The 22,364-nt window shown below is 51.2% G+C and overlaps 1 protein-coding gene across 1 annotated transcript; it reads right to left on the bottom strand.

The window, feature by feature from the left end:
* Positions 1-4,336: 4,336 nt before the first annotated feature.
* CACNG6 (calcium voltage-gated channel auxiliary subunit gamma 6) lies at positions 4,337-22,240 on the bottom strand. Its single transcript, XM_045789464.2, has 4 exons — positions 20,669-22,240; positions 14,270-14,344; positions 12,364-12,501; positions 4,337-4,870 (listed from the first exon to the last, which is right to left on the bottom strand). The coding sequence occupies exons 1-4, from the start codon at positions 20,997-20,999 to the stop codon at positions 4,632-4,634; spliced, it is 783 nt and encodes a 260-aa protein (XP_045645420.1). The 5' UTR covers positions 21,000-22,240; the 3' UTR covers positions 4,337-4,631.
* Between the last annotated feature and the right edge of the window lie 124 nt (positions 22,241-22,364).

Genomic DNA, 22,364 nt, shown 5'->3' with positions numbered 1-22,364 from the left:
GCTTGGAAAGACAGGCATAACCAAGTAAATATTTATAGATTGTGATGAGTGTTAGGCTGGCTATAAGCAGGGTGATACAATGTCACATAATGGGTGTGGGGAGGGTAGATCTTCCCTTCAGGAAGGGAGGCAGGGAAGGCTTGGAAGAAACGTGTTTACAAGACTTAAAGACTGCAAAGTATCCAGCCATGAGGAATGTAAAGGGAATGCCACTCCGTCAGAATTTCAACCAGTGCAAAGGCCCTGAGGCAGGGTAGAGTTGGCATGTTCTAGCTCTAAAAACTGAGCACGGGGCCAGTGCTGCTGGGGCAAAGTACGCTGGTCAGAACAAAGCACAGGAGGAAAGGTACAAAGCCAGATCACACAGACTCATGAGAAATCTGAATTTTTATCCAAGTGAAAAAGGAAGTAGAGCATGGAAAATGCCTTCACAACACTGAGAAGGAAGACAAGCACATTCCTAAGCCCTCCTTATCTTACCTTTGGCTTTTCCCATCTCACCCTTGAGGGCTCCTTGTTTCTCCTCCAGGAGGTAGTGAAGAATGTTTAGAGCTGATCTCATCAGGTTCCGCATGGTGCCCTCCTCTGACTCCCCGCAGACAACATTCACGTACAAGCCGTAGTCTGAAGACCTGTGTTCAGTTACAGGAAACACCCGGAACTGGTCAATCCACAGAGACAGAAAGTAGCTGAGCGGCTGTCAGGGACTGGGAGGACGGGGGAAACGGAGAGTAGCTGTTTGGCGCAGACAGGGTTTCCTTTGGGGGCATAAAACATCTTGGAACAACACCGAGAATGTACTAAATGTTGACAGATTGTTTGCTTAAAAATGGCTAATGGTTAATTTTACATTGTATGAATTGTCCCTCGATTAAATAAGTAAATAACCTTGTAAACATCGTGAAGGCTAAACAAATACATCTGTGGGTCTTGTCTGTCCCTCCGGCCATGAGCTTGAATCTTCTTCGGGCTTTAAAAAAAATAAAAAGACAAACATTACACAGAAAAATATACAGGGTTAGATTCCATTTACATGAAGTTCAAACATGAGCAAAATGAAACAACGCTTTCTTTAAAGAGCGGAATTATAGTTTGCAAAACTACAAGGAAAAGGGAGGAATTTACACAAGATCCAGGTTGTGGTTCGTAATCTCGGAGCCGGGAACTGAGGTGAGAGTGAGCTCAGCCAAGAACATAAGGGCAACTTTCAAGATCCGAGTTCTTTTTCTCAGCCAGGGTTCTGAGAAAGCGAGTGTTTTTTATTCTGATTCTTTAAATGGGATGTTGGGTTCTTACACACGCTTTTGCATATAGGATGCATTCCACATTTAAAAATAAATGTTTGCTGAATTTCAAAAAGACACATTCGGACGTAGGGTAAAACGTTAGCAACAGGGGAAACCGAGCGAAGAGTATGTGGGTCTTCTGCGCGTTATCTTGATTCTTCCAACTTCTCTGTCACTTTGAAATGATGTTCAAAAAGTTTTAAAATGTATTTAGAAAGGACAGGATTGTAGATTTCAAGAAGCTTCTATTTTCCTTTACTGCAAAAAATATAAGGTGAAGAGATGCAAGTTAATGTTCTGGCAACTTATCCCAGAGTACGATGTGGTTCCAATTACTGGTCTTGGACACTCTGGGTAGGAAAGAGGGTGCAGAATACGGACCCCTGCGCAAAGAGCCATCCCAAGACCAGAGGTCTCTCCGCCTGAAGGCGGACATCTCTCAGAGCCGCCCCGAGCAGGCTGGGCTCAAAGTCAAGTAGAAAAAAAAAAACCATGTTGCTGATCCTGTTCCCTGGCTTTTATCTGAGTTTATAATTACACGTTCATTAGTGTGATTATGCGATTAATATCTGTTTCCATCACCAGACTGTCAACTCTTCGGGGGTCCCATTTTTGCTCTCTACTGTATGCCGTGCCCAAAGCACCACTCGGTAATAAGAGCAGCAGGGCTGATCGAGTCATGCCCGGGTGCCAAGGCTCCGCAGGGATTAGGACAGCACGACGCTTGGTGATGGCTCTAGAAGGTAAGCCCTGAGAGGAGTTCTCTGAAGGGATGACCAGTGGAAACCCAGCAGTCCATCGGCTTGCTCAGGCGGTGGGAGGTGGAGCGAGGGTTTTTCCCCGACCACTGTCCCACGCCTCCTCTACCTGTCGAAAGAGGACAGGAACCCCCCATCCTCAGCATGATGCTGACGTCAGTACGTAAAGAAATGAAGAGAGTGTCTTGCCAAAGAGTGCCCCACTGAGTCCGAGACGGGGTGCAGTCTCAGCGAATTAACAGGCCACCCCACGTTTCCTGGACGGAAACCAATCTCGCCAGTGAGGAGGCTGCTGGGAACCCTGGGATGATTGTAATTACATATGCATAATTATTTAGGTCCTATAACACGTCATGCTATATAAATATTATGCTACATGTTATAAATATTATATTTACATATTATATATTAGGTTCCATATATGTAATATTATGAATGCTGTATTTAACATGATACGCTAATAATATAATATTTATATAAAGTCAAGTATAGTATATAATGATGTTACATTATATAGTTATAGAATATATAATTGTATTTACAATGTATAATTAAATATAGAAATGCTTAAGAGAGTGTTAACATATTAAATACAATATCCATAGTATTATTAATAACAAAGTGATTATAATAAAATCATATGCTATATGTAATACTGGTATACTATAAATATTATATATGTAATCGTATTTATAATTTATTATTAAATATAGCAACATTTAAGAGAATCAAACTTTGGATATTAACACATTTGTATTCATAAGCCAGCACACAGTCCCGATTTTAAAATTTTTTTTTAAGATTTTATTTTTAGGGGTGTCTGCATGGCTCAGTTGGTTAAGCGCCTGCCTTCAGCTCAGGTCATGATCCCAGAGGCCAAGGATCGACCCACAGTCTGCTTCTAGAACCCTCTCCCTTTGCCCTCCCCCCCACTTGTGCTCGCTCTCTCTCGCTCTGTCCCTCTCAAATAGATAAAAATCTTTTAAAAAAAGATTTTATTTTCAAGTAATCTCTACACCCAACGTGGGGCTCGGATCCGCCATCCCAAGATCAAGAGTTGCATGCTTCACCCACTGAGCCAGCCAGGCATCCCTATGTATTTAAAAATCCCTGAGTATTTTTAAATGTTTAAGAGACTTTGGCCATTGAGAAATAACTTCTTCGCCTATTCCTGGGTAACTGAAGAATGCCCTCGGGGCATGATTTTTGGGTTGATACATACCTGGTCTTCACAAGTCTCAAGGCCAGCCCTTTGGCCGGCAGGATGGGAACCCTGGACCCAGGTCTTCCTTCCCCCCTGTTGTCCGCAGGGGCTGTTCCAGCTTCTCCCAGCCTTCTGTCCATGTGATCACTGCATTCCCCGAGAGGACAGCTCTCCTGCCTCCTTCTTTGGAGCCCTGGGAATGCGCATCCCCTCCCACAGTCTCCTGGAGACAATGGAGGCTTTTCCATCCTGCACCTCGGCGGTCCTCAGCCTCTCTCGGACCTTCCCAGAGCCCCATGCTCCTGCTGAGCACCCGTTCCCAGGTCCCGGACTCCGAGCTGGTCAGCTGGGGCCACCCTAACAGAGCACACAGAGCACTGTCCGGGTTCTGGAGGCGGGGAGCCCGGGTTGGCATGTCTCAGGGCTCTTTCCTTCCGAGGACCCCGAGGACCATGAGGGAGGATCTGACCCGGGCGCTCTCCTGGGCTCAGAGGCGACTGGCCGCCTTCTCCCCCTCTCTCCCTCGGGCCTGTCTGCGTCATAATCTCCCCTCCGTAGGAGGACACCAGGCACTGGACTAGGGCTTAATCAGCTCTGGGCAGACCCTCTCTGTAGATCAGGGGTCGTGCTGAGGTCCTGGAAGGTGGGAGCCCAACACAGACATTTGGGAGGGATGCAGTTCCACCCACAATGTTTGTGTTCTGAATTGCTGCGTTTTCCTGACACTATCTGGGTTTCTGGACATGTGACTCCGGGGCCGCCAAGTAGCATGTCACAGGTTTCTGGAGACGCACAATCACACCCAAACAGACTCCAAATAAAAGCTATTAAATTTCCAAACCTTTAATCCCAAACTGACCATAGCAAGGTCAGACCCAAAGATTTCCCCGCCCCCTCCCCTGTTTCCCCAAGGTTCAAATTAGTTGGAAGAGGTCTCTCCCACAACTGAACACATCCAGATCCAGGCAATGAATCGGTCCAACTCCCTCCCAAGACCCCCCCCACCCCACTCCCTAGTAACCCCATTAGGTCCCCCCCACAACTGAACACATCCAGATCCAGGCAATGAATCGGTCCAACTCCCTCCCAAGACCCCCCCCACCCCACTCCCTAGTAACCCCATCAGGTCCCCCCCAGCCTTCCCTGGGGAACCTCGTTTGCAAAAAGCCTCTCCGCATCCTACCCCCAAGCATCCCAATTCAGCCACGGAGAAGAACACATTCACAGAGGGAAAAGATGAGGCAGGTCTGTGCAAACCACATGTGCCCCACAACAAGGAGAACAGTTTCTCCGGGATGGGGGCTGGGGGGGGGCAGATTTGGGGAGATAAAATGGAGAAAAAGAAGGGTTTAGAAGGAGTTTGCAGAAGGCACGGTGGTGGCTCTAGGCGGCCCTGTGCCCCTGCTTGGGGCAGAGGGAGCCCCAGGGCCGGGCAGGCAAGGTGAGCAGGAGAAAGCACCCACTCCCCAGCAGCAGGACCAGGCCGGCCCCCACACCGCAGCCCAGGGACCAGGAGTATTCGTAAGCCAGGGCTGGGGCCTGGGGAGGCTCAGGGCTGACTCTCTGCAGGAGGGCTCGCACAGAATGCCGGAACACCTCCAGGCTCACCAGGAGCAGCAGGCCTGTGGGGAGAGGACAGGCGCGGTGCTCAGGCCCCTGGGGACCTGCCCGGGTCTGAGCGTTCCCCTCACACACCCCATCCCGTGCTCGCTCAAGCAGCAACCGCCCCACCTCATGCCAACAACAGCTCCTTACTAAACCCTACTATGCAGCACGCACAGTTGGGAAGCTGGAGACAAAGAAGGAACACAACCCAAACGGATAGGGACAGAAGCAGGATGGTGGCCGCTGGGGGCTGAGGGGCCAGGGGAACGGGGGCTGCTGCTTCGTGGGGACAGAGCAGCCGGGGAAACACGCAAGTGGAAGAGTCGTGGAGCTGGACGGCGGGGCTGGCTGCCTCACAGCGGGAACATACTTCACGTCACAGCACCGAACCCAAAAATGGTTGAAAGGGTAAATTTTATGTTATGTGCATTTTATAGCCTTAAAAAAGAAAAACGCAGGGGCGCCTGGGTGGCTCAGTCGGTTAAGAATCTGGCTTGACTTAGGCTCAGGTCATGATCTCAGGGCTGTGGGATCGAGCCCCACATTGGGTTCCACATTAGACATGGAGCCTGCTTAAGATTCTCTCTTTCCCTCTGCCCCCCCTTTCAAATAAATAGATAAATAAATAAAGCAAACCCTGGAATCAAGCATAGCAAAAATCAAATGAAGACTCCATAGAAAAATACATATTTAAAAAAAATAAAAGGGACGCCTGGCTGGCTCAGTCAGTAGAGCAGGCGACCCTTGATCTGGGGGTGGGGGGTGTTGTGATTTCAAGCCCCATGTTGGGTGTAGAGCTTACTTAAAAGCAACAACAACAACTCCATCAAGGCTTTTGGAAAGAGTGATGATGGAATCTGAAACAGCCCAACTCATAGAAGCACAGAGTAGAACACGGTTGCCAAGGGCTGGAGGGAGGGGAAATGGGGAGACGTGGGGCAAAGGGCACAGAATTCAACCACGCAAGGCCTTGCGAATGAGTTGTGGGGATCTGATGTGCAGCCGGGCGACTATAGTTAGCAACACTGTATCATACACTGGAAATCGGCTACGAGACTAGATCCTCAGAGTTCCCACCACACAAAGGTAGCCATGTGAGGTGATGGATGGTGTTAAGGAGGCTGACTGCGGCGATCATTTCAGGGCGTGCATGTACACCAACACGTCCGGTTATACTCCTTAACGATCTACAATCTCCGCTCATCAATCATCCCCCAGTAAAGCTCATTAATCATACCGCAATAAAGATGAGGGGTCACAAAACGAAAAAAAAGGCAGTCAAGGTGCAATGCAATTTGATTAAAAACAACAACAGCAAGAAAAGAAGAAAAAACAAGACAAAGACCCTAACCTCAGGGAGCTTATATGCTGCTTGGACAAGACAGAAACCAAGCTTGCCAAACTCAGATGCCTGCAGGAGGCGACGAGAAAGCATAAATCAACGAGGCAGGAAACACGACAGAGAGTGGCCAAAACGCACCTTCGGCCAATGGCAGCCCTTCAGAAATGGGGACTTACATTGCCAGACCTTCTGATTTTTCAAGGATAGCTGGAGTTTTTTAATGATGATGATTTTTATGGAAATTCACCCAACCTTTAAATATTTGCTCAGAGAAATCCCTATGCACTGTCCGCCAAAGTACGTTTATGGGTCATTGCTGGCTGCGGGCTGCCAGGTTCTAACTTCCAAAGTAAACACATGAGAAGACAAGATAATTTCAGAGAGTGATGTGTGCTGGGAAAGGAGATAAAAACAGGGTGATGGGAAGGGGAGTGACATCCAGGGGTGGAGCATGGACTTTAAGATGATGTCACCAGGAAAGGCATTTGAGTAAGACCAGGAGGATGAAAAGAAGCCAGCCACGCACCAAATTAAGAGATGGCTGTTTCAAGCAGAAGGAATGGCTGGTGCAAAGGCCCTGTGGTAGAATGAATACAGTGTGTTTGGGGGAAAGAATGTCGGTGTGGCTGGAGCAAAGAGAGTGGGGAGGGGAGAGTGGTGGGTGATGGAAGTGGAGAGGGAAGCTGGGGTCAGATCATGTAGGACCATCTGATGGTCATCCATGAGTCATGGGTCCTAGCTGTCTCCTGTCTCAGATTCTGGCCCCAACCTCAGTCCCAGATCCTCCTTCCTCCTGGCACTCCACTTCCCCATGTGGTTTTTAATCAGGGGCCTAGGGAATGCAGCCAGGAATCTGTGTCCTGTTCCTGGCTCCCCTCTGAGGCCTCCTTGGCCTCCCATGCAGCTCAGCTTAGGGCACTGGAGGGGCAAGAGCATCCAGACAAGGAGGAGACGCTCACTCTCCAGTCCCCTTTCTTCCTTTGCTAATTCATGCACCTTTCATTCATCCAACAAATCTTAACTGAGCTCTCCTTGTAAAATATATAAACAAGACTAGCAAAGGCCCTGTCCTCCTGGAGCTCCAACCCAGAGGGAGAATTGGACGATAATCAGGTAAATGTATTGTTGTGGGCTGAATCGTGCCCCCAAAAGTTCATGTGTTGGCATCCTGACCCTGCGGTTTCTCAGAATGTGACTATATTTGAAGATAGGGTCTTTATTTTTTTTTTTTTTAAGATTTTATTTATTTGACAGAGAGACAGCCAGTGAGAGGGGGAACACAAGAAGCAGGGGGAGTGGGAGAGGAAGAAGCAGACTCCTAGCGGAGGAGCCTGATGTGGGGCTCGATCCCTGAACGCCGGGATCACGCCCTGAGCGGAAGGCAGACGCTTAACGACTGAGCCACCCAGGCGCCCCTGAAGATAGGGTCTTTAACGCAATAATTAAGTGTAAATGAGGCCAACAGGGCCCGAATCCCATATGGAGGACAATATGGCTGGTGCCCTTACAAGAAGAGGTGATCGGGACACAGACACACAGAGTAATGACCACGTGAGGGTACAGGGAGAAGACGGCCATCTACAAGCCAAGGAGAGAGGCCTCAAGGCCTCGGAGGAAACCAGCCCTGCCCACACCTGGATTTCAGACTTCCAGCCTCCAGAACTGTGAGAAAATACATTTCTGTTCTTTAAGCCCCCTCCTCACCCCAGGCTATGGTACGTTGTTATGGCAGCCTGAGCAAACGACCACATACGTAAATGTGTAATTTTGGGGTAGTGATCGATTCTATGGAGGGAAAAAGGACAAGGTAGGGACACAGCAGGTAATGGGCCTACTTTAGACAAGGTGGTCAATAGTGGTCTCTCCGAGGAGGTAATATTTGATCAGAGACTTAATGATATGAAGAAATGAGACATGGGATATCTAGGAGAAGAACATTCCAGGCGGAGGGGACAGCAGTTCAAAATGCTCTGAGGGAGAAATGAGCTTGGAGTATCTGAGGAACTGCGGAGAAGCCAACGTGGCCAGAATGGATGGAGCACGCGGTAAGAGATGAAGTCCCATGTAGCCAGGAGCCAGGCCATGTAAGACCCTGGAGCCATGTTATTCTAGTGGCATAATTTATTGTCATTCTCTTGGCTTTTGAACTAGGCAGGAGCCACAATATGACTTATGGTTTAAAAATATGACTAACGTCAAAGCAAAGGAAGGTAGGATTTGGCCGTGGGCTGTAGTCTGCGGACCCCTGGCCTTGACACACTAGCTTTGTGCCAAGAATCTAACCAGACACTCTCACATCTCATCTCTTCCCACTAGACCGTATGAGGTCATGTTATTATCATCCCCACTATATAGATGGGAACATTAAAGCCTGGAGAAGGGGAGCCTGGGTTTGAGCCCAGCCAGACCTACTCCGTAGACCATTCTGTACCTCCTCCCTGATCAAGCCTGACATCCCTGGTATGACCCAGAAGGGCCCACATGACCTGGCCCCTGCCAACTTCTTCAGCCTCCTTTCAGCTGCTCTTCCCACCCTATAAGAGTAGGGAGTGGGGCGCCTGGGTGGCGCACTCGTTAAGCGTCTGCCTTTGGCTCAGGGCGTGATCCCGGGGTCCTGGGATCGAGCCCCACATCAGGCTCCTCCACTGGGAGCCTGCTTCTTCCTCTCCCACTGCCCCTGCTTGTGTTCCCTCTCTCGCTGGCTGTCTCTATCTCTGTCAAATAAATAGAGTAGGGACGAGGAATTTCTTCAGCCTTTATTTTTTTTAAAGATATTTATTTATTTATTTATTTATTTATTTGAGAGAGAGAGTACAGAGCATGCCAGAACAGGAGTGGGGGGCGGGGCAGAGGGAGAAGGAGAAACAGGCTCCCCGCTGAGCAGGGAGTGCCATGTGGGGCTCAATCCCAGGACCCCAGGATGGTAACCTGAGCCGAAGGCAGACACTTAACCGACTGAGCCACCAGGCGCCCCTCTTCCAACCTTTAAATGCACCAAATTCTTTCAAGCCTGGAGAGCTGTATGCACCCCTACTTACATTACACTGCTTCTGAGAAGCCTTCCCTGAGCTCTGCCACTTAAGTCAATATCAGATCTCCCTGTTATACATGTCCCTCGTACTCTTTTCATTTCTAGCATTTATCACAGCTGGAATTATGAACATATATTAATTTATATCAGCACTGTCTGTCTGGCCGATTACTATCTCCCTCACTAAACCATAAATCCACGAGGGCAGGAAGCTTGTCCGTCTCATATGTCTAGAACATGAACAACACCTGATGTATGTATTTTATGGAGAGAAACTATATAATCCAAATATGTCCCTTTATCTACGGAGACCCTAAAAGCACAATCTGCCCAGTTCCTGATACCCCATATAACCAAAGTCCTCACAGCATGAAATCCACCCCTCACTTTCATTTGGTTGTACGATTTGCAGAAAAATGTCATGCCTGAGACTTCCATAAAACACTTTTATATCCACACCTTCATGGCACCCCCAGGAATAACCCGGGTATGAGTTCAGTAATAACAGCAGCACTAGATTCCTGCCACGCTATAAATTCCACATCTTAACCCTCATTCACCATTCCATCCCCAGTGGTACCTGGCACAGCATCTAGCCCTTAACTAAATATCAAAAATACTTGTCGAATAATTGGATGGATGAACCGATGGAAAAACAGACAGACGGAGGGAGAGAGGGAGAAAGGGAAGGAGAATGGCAAAGGACGAAGAGAAGAGAGTGGGAGGGAATTAATGGATCAATGGATGAATGGATGGGGTGGACAGATGGATGAGCGGGATGGATATTTAACAAATGGATACTTGGATGAGTGAGTTCAGGGATATAAGAATACTTAAGCTCAGAGATTGAAAACATTAAAAAATAATTTAAAAAAAAAGATTTGCCCAAGATCACACAACTCTTCAAAAGTTGGGATTCCAACCCAGATCTTTTGATTCCCGGTTGATTTCCTGCTCCATCTTTTATACCGGTATCTTCCTCACTCTCCATGCTCCAGCCACACAGGCTTTCTTTCAAGACCTTAAATTCACCAAACTCTGTCTAGCTTGGTTACGCATGGACGCCCTCTCTAACTCTCTGCTTCGAGTCAAGCGCTCTCATTATGTACTCTCCTAGAAATCTACTTCTCCTTGTCCTCTATAGCACCTAGAAGTCTGTAGTTGTGGGGCGACCTGTGATACTTCTGTGTCCTTAACCAGATGATAATCTCCATACGGGAAAGCACCTTTCTGTCTGGTACACTCTGAGATGACATCTACGGTCACATACAAATGTGTTGCGGATAACTGTGTGCGTACCAATGAATAAAACGAATACGTGAATTAACGAAAGAAAGGAAAGGGGAAGACTGAATTCTCCCCCTTATTTAGGAAGATGTCTAAGGCAACGAAATAATAAGAATCGGTCCTTATTTTTTCCATTCATGTGTCCGTGCTCTTGAAGACTCGGCGTGTCTCTCTTATCTTGCACCAGGTTCTAACTCCCTTGTTGGTTAAGGCTACCATGTACATTTGTGCAAGATTTGGCCTGCTTTATGCTCTGATCTTCCTTCTGTTCCTCAAACTTGTTAAGTCTTTTACAGCCTCGGTACGTGCTATTCCATCATCACCAGCATCACCAGCATCACCACCAACATCGCCAACAACATCACCGTTATGACCACCATCATTGTCACCATCACCACCGCAACAAACATCACCGGTATTGCCCCCACCACTGTCACCACAGCACTTTGGACGATTCCTATTCATCCTTCAATTACCAGCTTAAATATCACCTTCTCTGAGTTTCCCGGACACACTCTCACCGCAAAGCGTACCCTTAATATGCCTTATCATAGCTCTCATCACAATTATGGTTGAATTATTATATGTGTAATTACTGGTTACTGTCTAGTTCTTTTTAAAAATATTTTGTTTATTTGACAGAGCAAGAGAGCACAAGCAGGGGAAGCAGCAGATGGAGAGGGAGAAGCAGGCTCCCCACGGAGCAGGGAACCCAATGTGGGGCTCAATCCCAGGACCTGGGATCATGACCTGAGCTGAAGGCAGATGCTTAACCAATTGAACCACCCAGGTGCCCCTGGATACTGTCTAATTCTGTCAAAATCTAGGCTCTGCGAGGGGCAGACACTATCTTGTTAGTCTTGTATCTCCAGCCCTTAGCACAACACATGGAACATAGCAGATGCTCAGTAAATACACAAAGGATAAATAAATGAAGTGTATATAATTGATGACCTTTCTATATACCTTAGAAAACATTTGATCCAATGAGGACTGCATTAGCAAGATGCACTATTTTTTTTTTCTGGACCATCAACTCCAAGAATGCAACAGTCCTTGAAGACCCCAGTTCCAAATCTAAAAGAGTGTTTGGAGACCTTCCAATTCCCAGGTAATAGTAGGGCTTAGAATTCCCACATTTGAACCTACTACAGCCCTTGTGCTTCCCAGAATGCAACAGTGCTTGGAGATGTCTTCCAACTTCCCAGCATGCAAGAGCGCTTGAAGACCCTAGATTCAAACTGGAGACGCACCCCCCCATTCCTAACCAACAACAGGGCTCAGAATTCTCCTATGTTTGAGACCTCTATGCTGGAGCTTCCTCCAATCACCAGCGTACAACCCAACATGCAACAATCCTTGGAGACCCGTGGTCCAAATTTAATATAGTGTTTGGAGACCCTTTAATCCCTGGGCAACAACAAAGCTTGGAATTGTCCCATTTTTGAGCCCACATAGCCCATGGGTTTCCCTCAACTTTCAGCATGCAACAGTGCTTGGGAACCCTACCTCCCAGCATACTACAGTGTTCGGACACCCTACCTCCCAGCATGCAACAGTGCTTGGAGATCCAACCTCCCAGCATGCAACAGTGTTCGGACACCCTACCTCCCAGCATGCAACAGTGCATGGAGATCCAACCTCCCAGCATGCAACAGTGTTCGGACACCCTACCTCCCAGCACACAACAGTGCTTGGAGATCCAACCTCCCAGCATGCAACAGTGCATGGAGATCCAACCTCCCAGCATGCAACAGTGCTTGGAGATCCAACCTCCCAGCATGCAACATGCTTGGAGATCCTACCTCCCAGCATGCAATTCCCTCAGTCTCCAGGCTCCCAACCCTCACCTGAGAGGCCAAGGCAGATGGCTCCAACTCGGAGTAGGAACTCTGCACCCTTGCTGAACACCATGATGATACAGAGGCACCCCAAGGCCATGACTGCCAAGCCTAGCACCGCTATCACTGCAGCTGCCAGATTCACCTCTGCAAGGAGAGGAAGGGGAAGAAGCTGAGAACACGGGATGTAGGCAGTGGGAGGAACTCCCCTATAGGAGCCGGGACGATGGCAGATTCAGAACGAGACAGGGATTTTCAGGTAGATCATCCAGTCCAGTATTTTGCTTACACTGTTGAAGGAACTAAGACTCACAGAGGGTCAGTGATTTGCCTGAGGCCACAGAGCAAAGAGGAGACACAGCCAGGATGAGAAGGGAATGGGAACTGCCCATCACTACTTGTGATCCGGTCCCTGTTTGCTTACAGGTGAAGCCGCTGAGGCAGTGGGTGTGTGGGTGAGAGCAGAGAAGACGGTGTGTTACAGCGGAACGGTGTGAGTCTGAATTCTCCCCGGCCACTTCCTCGCTGGAAAGCTGTAGTAAAGTCACCAAACCTCTCTGAGCCTCGGTTTCCTCCTCTAGAAAATCAGGATCGAAATCCCTATTTGATTGGGCTGTTGTGAGGATTAGAAATCGCTTACGTAAAGTGCCCAGGGCAGCACCTGGCACACAGCAGATGTGCCAAACACGCTCACTGTGATCCCGGAAAGGCACGGAGACTTGCCCGGGCTCGCTGAGCACAGAAACGAGAGAGAAAGAGGGAGACCGCTCTACTATGTACCAGGAGCCACACTGTCTGTTGTAGCGGCACCATCTCACCAAATCCTTACAAAGACCAGATCAGAGTCATGACATGATCGCAATCCCTTTACTGGTGGGGAGGGATACTGAGATCCTGGGGTGATGGAGAGGCTGCGGGTATAGCAGAAAGGGTAAAGTCCTAAGAGTCCCATTGTTTAGTCTGGTTGCCACTAGCCATGTGTAGTCTTTTAATTTTAAATGGATTGAAATTAAAACAAAATTTACGGCTGCATGGGTGGCTCAGTGGGTTGAACATCCAACTCTTGATCTCAGCTCAGGTCTTGGTCTCAGGGTCGTGAGTTCGAGCCCCATATTAGGCCCCATGCTGGGCACGGAGCCTACTTAAGAACAAAGAAACACCTCAAATTTTAAAAACTTAGTTTCGGGCGCCTGGGTGGCTCTGTCAGTTACTCAGGTCATGTTCCTGGGGTCCTCAGATCGAGTCCCGCATCAGCCTCCCTGCTCCGCAGGAAGCCTGTTTCTCCCTCTCCCCTTGCTTCTCCCCCCTGCTCATGCTCTCTCTCTCTCTCTCTGTCAAATAAATAAATAAAATCTTAAAAAAAAAAAAAAAAAACTTAGTTTCTCCAACACACTAGCCACATTGCAAGTGCCCAGCAGCCACATGGGGCCAGTGGCGACCCCACTGGTCAGCAGAGATAGACAGCATTTCCATTTCACGGAAGATTCCATAGGAGACCATAGTCAGGGTTATTTGGGTTTGAACTCTGCCTCTGCCACTTCCCAGGAAAAGTAAATGTAACCAATTCTGGGCTTCCGTTTTCTCGTGTGGATGATGCAGATAAAGCAGGTGCCCCGCAGGGTCGTGCAAGGGACTGGAGATCTTGTCAAGGAAACGCCTTAGCACGTGGCATCTTGAAGACGCTTAAGTACTGTCCCCAGAAAGCGGCCGAGACTCGCCCAAAGTCACACAGCACGCGGCAAAGGCAAAGCTGGGGCAGGAGCATCGGGCACGGGGCTCGGCAGAACCGCCTGCCCCCAAAGATGGGACCCTCCCAGGGCAAAACAGAGAAGACAATGCTATGGAGAACTCCTCTGGCGCGGTCGGCACGTTGCCCCCGCCCCCCCGCCGCCCCCACCCGCGGTGCCGTTCTCACCTTTCTTTGTAGTTCTCTGGAAGATGCGTGCATTCTCCCCCGTGGTAAAGAATTTAAAATAGGTGCAGTTTGCTTCTGTGGGAGCAGGAGAGAGATACAGGTGATGATATGGAAGTTGCTGGGGTAAGCGCAGGACTGGACATTTACCATCACTCACAGCAGCGTAAAAATAGGACATCCGCATCCCTGACGTACCCAGGCGACCCACGATGCTCGGAGAAGCAAAAACCACCTGCAGTCCCCCAGCTCTACAGGAGCTGGGATTCCAGTCTGGAGCTCTGAGGTCCAGATCTGTGGCCTTGTGAGGGCCACTGACCGCTCCGGGGCCTCTGAATCTTTGTCTATAAAATGAGATAATAGTCTCATTCCTGACTCCATCGTATGGGTTTGCTGAGGGTCAAGTGGGATTAGAAACCACGATCGCTTTATTCAACAAAGGACACCAAGATACAGGGAACAATCTCAGAGAGAATTCCTAGCTGGAACGCACAAAGAACTCCTGCAGGTCAGCAAGAAAAGAGAGGGAAACCAATTGAAAAATGGGCAAAGGACAGGAATAGTCCATTCATAGCAGAAGAAGTCTGAATGACTCACAAGCATATGAAGAGATGCCCCACCTCGCCAGGGATCACAGACATGCAGCTTCACTCAGCAGGGGACGCCACTTTCGATCAATTAGACTGGCAAATATTAAAAGGATAATAGCAAGCACTGGAGAGAAGAGGAAACAGCTGGGAGTATACACTCGTCTTTTTTGGAAAGCACTCTGACGTACTTTATGAAATGAAGTACGTTTAGACCCAATAACCCAACAATTCCATCTCTGGGTGTGTTTCCAGACAAAAACTACGAGCAGGAACATATATGTGGGTGTTCGCTGCAACACGGCTCGTAATAACCCAAGCATCCATCCCTAGGGGATCTCGTAAGTGGGAGGGATGCCCTCTTGGGCAGATCTTTGCAGCACATAGCAGCCGTGAACTAGAATAACAAAGCAATGTGGAGCACTACTGGGTGTTTACCCCAAAGATACAGACGTAGTGAAGAGAAGGGCCATATGCACCCCAATGTTCATAGCAGCAATGTCCACAATAGCTAAATCGTGGAAGGAGCCGAGATGCCCTGCAACAGATGACTGGATTAAGAAGTTGTGGTCCATATATACAATGGAATATTACTCAGCAATCAGAAAGAACGAGTTCTCAACATTTGCTACAACATGGACGGCACTGAAGGAGATAATGCTTAGTGAAATAAGTCAAGCAGAGAAAGACAACTATCATATGATTTCTCTCATCTATGGAACATAAGAACTAGAATGATCAGTAGGGGAAGAAAGGGATAAAGGGGGGGTAATCAGAAGGGGGAATGAAACATGAGAGACTATGGACTATGAGAAACAAACTGAGGACTACAGAGGGGAGGGGGGTGGGGGAATGGGATAGACCGGTGATGGGTAGTAAGGAGGGCACATATTGCATGGTGCACTGGGTGTTATACACAACTAATGAATCATCGAACTTTACATCGAAAACCGGGGATGTACTGTATGGTGACTAACATAATATAATAAAAAATCATTATTAAAAAAAAAAAGAATAACAAAGCAATGTGGGGAGATCTGAGCAAGTGTTGAGAAAAAGAAATCATCCACAGGAAAAAGTCCACAGCGTGATATCATTTATGTAAATTAAAACAGACAGATATAAATAATGCTACATGTTTCCAAGTTAACATATATATTTGTGGATGCATATCAAACACATGAAAGAGCTGAGTTAGGAAGGAAGGGGGAAAAGAATATCACGTAAAATAAAGCACGAGAAGGATCTTGGGAAGGCCGGTGACAACTGCCGTGTAAACCAAAGAAGAGCAAGATTCATCCAACTTTGTGTTCCTGGGGTGCAAAGAAACCTAAACTTTAAGAAGGCGGGGGCACTTTCTGAACTGCATTTCAAAGCCAGCACTTCCCACAAAATTCACCTGGCCCCGTGCTCTCAGTCTACAGATGGGGAAACTGAGGCACAGGAAGGGGGAAGAGAGGTAGACAGTAAGAGGGGTACAAGAAGTAGGAGAGGGGCCGGCTGGTCTGGAGAAGGAGAAAGGAACTTTCCAAATTGAAGAGGATGTGGAGGGACAAGAAATAGACTGTAAGTCGGGCGAGGTGGGGGGACGCCGCAGCCGTGGCCTAAGGGAAGGAGAGGGGCCGGAGGGGTCCCATCAGAAGCAGTGGGACGGGAGTCCTTACTCCGCAGCAGCAGCAATCCTGCGGCAGCAAGAAGTAAAGGATGCTTCATGCAGCAGAGCAAAGGGTGAGGATGCTATTTGTGGCGGTCGGCGGGGGGGACCCAGGGTCTTCATCCATGAGGGAAATGTGGAGTCCCGTCTAGAGAGTAAGAAGGTGGGGTACATCTGTCTGAGAGAGTATGGGGGGTCCGGCCTCCCGTTCTGGCTACTGATGATTGAGGACAGCTCGTCTCTGACTCCAGATGGCATATCCCATTTGGGAAAGAGTGGGATGGGTCACACACCCTCTCCCCATGCCACCTGGGGAAATATGGAATGTCCTTCGATGGGTAGGGCAATATGTGGGATATTTCTGAGATAATGGAAGTTGTGAGCTTCTGGAGGGTCCCCTGGAGGGTCAGGACTGGGGGATGATGGAGACGGTCCAATGAGGAGGTTGAAGTCCTTGCTGAACGATAGGGGGACATCGAGGGATGTGGAATCTGCCTTATGCAGTGAGGCTGGGGCAGGGGGCATCCCCTCCAGGGCAGCGAGGACCTTTGGGACATCTTTGCAGACTAAGGAGATGCGATATAGTGCGGTTGTTAAGAACAGAGACAACCAGCATTCGAATCCCATATGACTAGCCTCGGTACGTAGGTTAAGCCACTCAACCTTCCTCACTCCTCATTTCTCACTTCTGCAAAATGGGGATGATAAGTAATAACTATTCAGAAGGTTGCTATGAGGATGTGAGGACTAATGAGTTCAGGCACATGAAGTACTTCGAACAGAGCCTGGGTACCACAGAAGCATCTAAACATATTACACAAGCGTGTGGTTACCAGGGCATCCCATTTTGCAAAAGTTTGGGAACTTCCTGCCTGAGGCTCTGAGGGGCAAAAAAATCTAGCCCATCTGCAGAAGTGAGTGTTTAATCCGGACCCTGGGTGGGTGGGGGACTCACACAACAAGGGATGCTGGGCATCCCACCTTGCCATCAGGATTTGGGACATCCTATTTGGGAACCCATGGATGTAAGATATCATATCTAGATAAGGGAGGAGGGAAATCCCATCTGGAGCCCAGAGGGACAGAAGATCTTCTTTGAGGGGCACAGAGGTGACGGGACATCATCGGGAGAGTGGAGCGTTGGAGATCTCATGCGGGTGATCAAGCCTGTGACACCCCGGCTGGGCGGTGAGGGGTGTCAGATGTGGAGCTAGAGCCCGCTCCTGCCCCCAAGGGGTGGAGGACGTCCCGCAGGTATACGTGGAGGGCATGGCATGTCCTGTCAGGGAGAGAGAGAGGTGTGGGATAGCTCTCTGGCACCGCCAGGGGTGAAAGGCCATTCGGCAGGACAGTGAGGGCTGTGGGGTGTCTGTAAGAGAAAATAAGATAGACCGGAGAGTCCAGTCTGGACATTCCAGAGTGGGAGGGACAGGAAATGGAGAAGCACGTTTCCCGGAAGCACGAGGTCTCTGCTAGGATGTTGGGGGGTGTTTGGAGAGGGCTCTGCTTGGCGGAATCGGTGGTGGGGAATGGGCACAGATTCCATCTGGGGGCTGGCATCAAAATGGTCTGTCTCCCCAGGGCCCGCAAGATGGGAGTGTGGCCTGTCTCCAGTGTGGGAAAAGCAAGCTGACCCCAGGAGCGCAAACTCTCTCTCCAGGGGCACAGGCTGTCTTGGTAAGTGCGGGTGCTTCTGGGGAATGCGGGTTTGAGGTTACCAGCTGTGAGTGGAGCTCAGGCTGCGCGTCAGGACACAGGCTGCATGCAGGGGGTACGAGATCTCGCTAGGGAACACGGGCTCTCTCTGGGATACAGGCTGGTCTGGAGACACAGAAATGTCCGGGATCGCATGCTGTGCTGGACGTACAGGAGCTTTGGAGGTCAGAGCACGATCTGGAGCACAGGCTGGCCTGGGGGTCCAGGCTGACTTAGGGGTCCAGGCTGGCCTGGGGGCACAGGCTGGCCTGGGGGTCCAGGCTGGCTTAGGGGTCCAGGCTGGCCTGGGGGCACAGGTTGGCCTGGGGGTACAGGCTGGTCTAGGAATACAGGCTGGCCTAGGGGTACAGGCTGGTCTAGGGGTATAGGCTGGTTTAGGGTACAGGCTGGCCTAGGGAACAGGCTGGTCTAGGGGTACAGGCTGGTCTAGGGGTACAGGCTGGTTTAGGGGTACAGGCTGGTCTGGGGTTACAGGCTGGCCTAGGGGTACAGGCTGGTCTAGGAGTACAGGCTGGCCTAGGGGTACAGGCTGGTATAGGAATACAGGCTGGCCTAGGGGACAGGCTGGTCTAGGGGTACAGGCTGGTCTGGGGGTACAGGCTGGTTTGGGGGTACAGGCTGGGCTAGGGGTACAGGCTGGGCTAGGAATACAAGCTGGTCTAGGGGTACTGGCTGGTCTAGGGTACAGGATGGCCTGGTGGTACAGGCTGGCCTAGGGGTACAGGCTGGCCTAGGGGTACAGGCTGGCCTAGGGGTACAGGCTGGTCTAGGAATACAGGCTGGCCTAGGGATACAGGCTGGTCTAGGGGTACAGGCTGGCCTAGGGAACAGGCTGGTCTAGGGGTACAGGCTGGTCTAGGGGTACAGGCTGGTTTGAGGGTACAGCTGGTCTAGGGACAAGGCTGGTCTGGGGGTACAGACTGGTCTAGGGAAACAGGCTGGTCTGAGGGTACAGGCTGGTCTGAGGAACAGGCTGGTCTGAGGGTACAGGCTGGTCTGAGGAGTACAGGCTAAAGTTACAGGATGGTCTGAGGGTACAGGCTGGTCTAAGGGCACAGGCTGGTCTGAGGGTGCAGGCTGGTCTGAGGAGTACAGGCTGGTCTGAGGGTACAGATTGGTCTGAGGAGTACAGGCTAAAGTTACAGGCTGGTCTGAGGGTACAGCTGGTCTAGGGGTGCAGGCTGGTCTAAGAATACAGGCTGGTCTAGGAGTACAGGCTGGTCTAAGGGCACAGGCTGGTCTGAGGGTGCAGGCTGGTCTGAGAGTATAGGCTGGTCTAGGGGCACATGCTGGTCTGGGGGTACAGGCTGGTCTAGGAGTACAGGCTGGTCTAGGGGTACAGCTGGTCTAGGGACAAGGCTGGTCTGGGGGTACAGACTGGTCTAGGGGTACAGCTGGTCTAGGGACAAGGCTGGTCTGGGGGTACAGACTGGTCTAGGGAAACAGGCTGGTCTGAGGGTACAGGCTGGTCTGAGGAACAGGCTGGTCTGAGGGTACAGGCTGGTCTGAGGAACAGGCTGGTCTGAGGAACAGGCTGGTCTGAGGGTACAGGCTGGTCTGAGGAGTACAGGCTAAAGTTACAGGATGGTCTGAGGGTACAGGCTGGTCTAAGGGCACAGGCTGGTCTGAGGGTGCAGGCTGGTCTGAGGAGTACAGGCTGGTCTGAGGGTACAGATTGGTCTGAGGAGTACAGGCTAAAGTTACAGGATGGTCTGAGGGTACAGGCTGGTCTGGGGGCACAGGCTTGTCTGAGAGTACAGGCTGGTCTAAGGGCACAGGCTGGTCTGGGGGCACAGGCTTGTCTGAGGGTGCAGGCTGGTCTGAGAGTATAGGCTGGTCTAGGGGCACATGCTGGTCTGGGGGTGCAGGCTGGTCTAAGAATACAGGCTGGTCTAGGAGTACAGGCTGGTCTAAGGGCACAGGCTGGTCTAAGGGCACAGGCTGGTCTGAGGGTGCAGGCTGGTCTGAGAGTATAGGCTGGTCTAGGGGCACAGGCTGGTCTGGGGGTACAGGCTGGTCTAGGAGTACAGGCTGGTCTAAGGGTACAGGCTGGTTTGGGGGCAGAGGCTGCCTGCGGGTGCAGGTTGGTCTAAGGGTATGGGCTAGTTTTGGGCACAGACAAGTCTGGGGGTACAGGCAGGTTGGGGCACAGGAAATAACTGGGACAGGCTGCTTGGGGGGCAGGTGGGTACAGGATTGTCAGTTACAAGCTAGTCTGGAAGTACAAACTCTCTCTCTTCTCTCTCTCCCTTACCCCCTACTCCCCCGCCAACACACACACAGTAAGTGTCCGGGGAGCACAAGCTGATGTGGGTATGGGCTGGTTCTGAGGGTGCAAGTTTTCTTCTTGGGGCTCAGGCTCCCTCTGGGGTATGGGTTCCCCTGACCCCGACCACTCTCGCTATCTTGGGGTGCAATCCCCGGGCTGGGGGCGTGGCTTCTCACCTCCAGGCAGCTCTGCGGGGCCGCAGGTGTCTCTGTCCGCGGGCACGTCGGCCTGCCACAGTCGCTTGGTGCACATCTTCCACAGCCCCAGGTGGGCAGCATCGCAGATGGCACTGCCATTGGTCTTGTAGGTGTTGAGCTCCACCCAGAACTCGGTGCCTACCGCCAGCACGGCCAGCGTGGCGCCCACGGCGCTCAGCAGGAGCCCCAGCTTGATCTTTCCCTCCCGCTCCGGCGTCAGCTGGTGCTGCCCCTGAGCCCGCCGCCGGCCCGCAGCCTCCCGCCGCCGCCGGTCCTCCTCTTGCATGAAAAAGTTGGACCACATCATCATCCTAGAGGCCGCAGCAGCCGATGGGGCTCAAAACAGGTGCAAAGGAGGCAGAGCTGAGGAGGGGTCCTGAGGGCGGGAGGGGGGAGGGGAGCGCCTGGGGTCCTGAAGGAGGTGAGGGGCTCAGTTTCCACCCGATTCTGAGAAAGGAAGATCTGAATCTTCCCTGAAACCTCCAGTGGGGGAGTCGAGGTCGCCTCTGGAGCTTAGAAGGGGAAAAAAAGGAGCCTCTGGCCCGGAAACCCTCTAAATTCAGAGGAGGGCCTGGGGAGGCCACAGATACTCCGCAAGGAAGGGGGGACCCAGAAGAAAAGCAAGGTACCCCCAAGGCCCAGAGCTAGAAGCTGTGTCTCTAGGAGGGGGGCCTCGGGGCTCCAGAAGAAGGAGAACCTCCGACTGAGGCTCTGAGGGGCTGCTCTGGGTCCCCACGGGGAGAAATCACCAGAGGGACACTGGGTGTCCTGGGGAAAGGGATCTGAGCACCCCACTAAGGCTCAGAGCTTGGGGTACCCAGGGAGGGTTACTGAGGTCCTCGGAGTGTTTGAGAGGAGATGCCTCCTGGTTCCTTCTGGGCTCAGAGTCTGAGGAGGGAGAAGCTGGGTTCCCTCTGGGGTTCAGAAGAGGATATCAGAACTCCTTCTGAGTCTCAGAAAAGCAATAGGACCCCCAATATTCACAGAAGGGGACAGTGGAGTCCTGGCTTGGCTTCAGGAAAAGGGGGTGGGTGTCTCCCTGGCCATTTAGAGAAGAGAGATCGGAGAACGTCTCCGTGGGTCTGAGAGAGGGGACTAGTGGCTCAGAGACAGAGTGGGGTCCAGAGAAGGGGGCAAGGGGACGCCCCCCGGGCTCAGGAGGGGGACCTGGGGTCTCTATCTGGGTTAGAGGGAGGGGCTGTGGTCCCCACTGAGGCTCAGGAAACAGGGACTAAATCCCCCAGGATTCGAAGGACAACTGGGACCCGGAAGGGACTCTGCGTCCCTTTGGGATCACTCGGCTCCCCCTCCCCCGGGCTCCCAGGGCCTGCCGGGCCGGGACCGCTCCAGGCTCAGCTCCAGGCCAGCTGCCTCCCGCAGGCCTCCCACCCCGGTCTCCCGGGCAGGGCCCCCTCTCGCTCTCCTGCCTCCGCACCGCGCAGGCCCCAGCTCCGCGCAGCCTCCGAGCCGTCGGGTCCTGCACGCAGCCGCCCGCTCCGCCCGGACGCGCCGCTGGGCTCGCTCCGGCCTCGCCCTCCCCGCCCACGCCCTCGCCCTCCCGGGCTATTTCAGGCTCGACCCGTAAATAACACCCGCACCTGTCGCGCCTGTTGCCATAGGGACCCCGGGTATTTTAAGGGGACGCGGGGGGAGGAAGGGAGGCTGCCCCGGGAGG

This window comes from Ursus americanus, chromosome 21 (genome assembly GCF_024610735.1).
Source record: "Ursus americanus isolate L20-20 chromosome 21, mUrsAme1.1.p, whole genome shotgun sequence".
Classification (NCBI taxonomy): domain Eukaryota; kingdom Metazoa; phylum Chordata; class Mammalia; order Carnivora; family Ursidae; genus Ursus; species Ursus americanus.
This window is presented reverse-complemented; position numbering and strand designations above follow the sequence as displayed.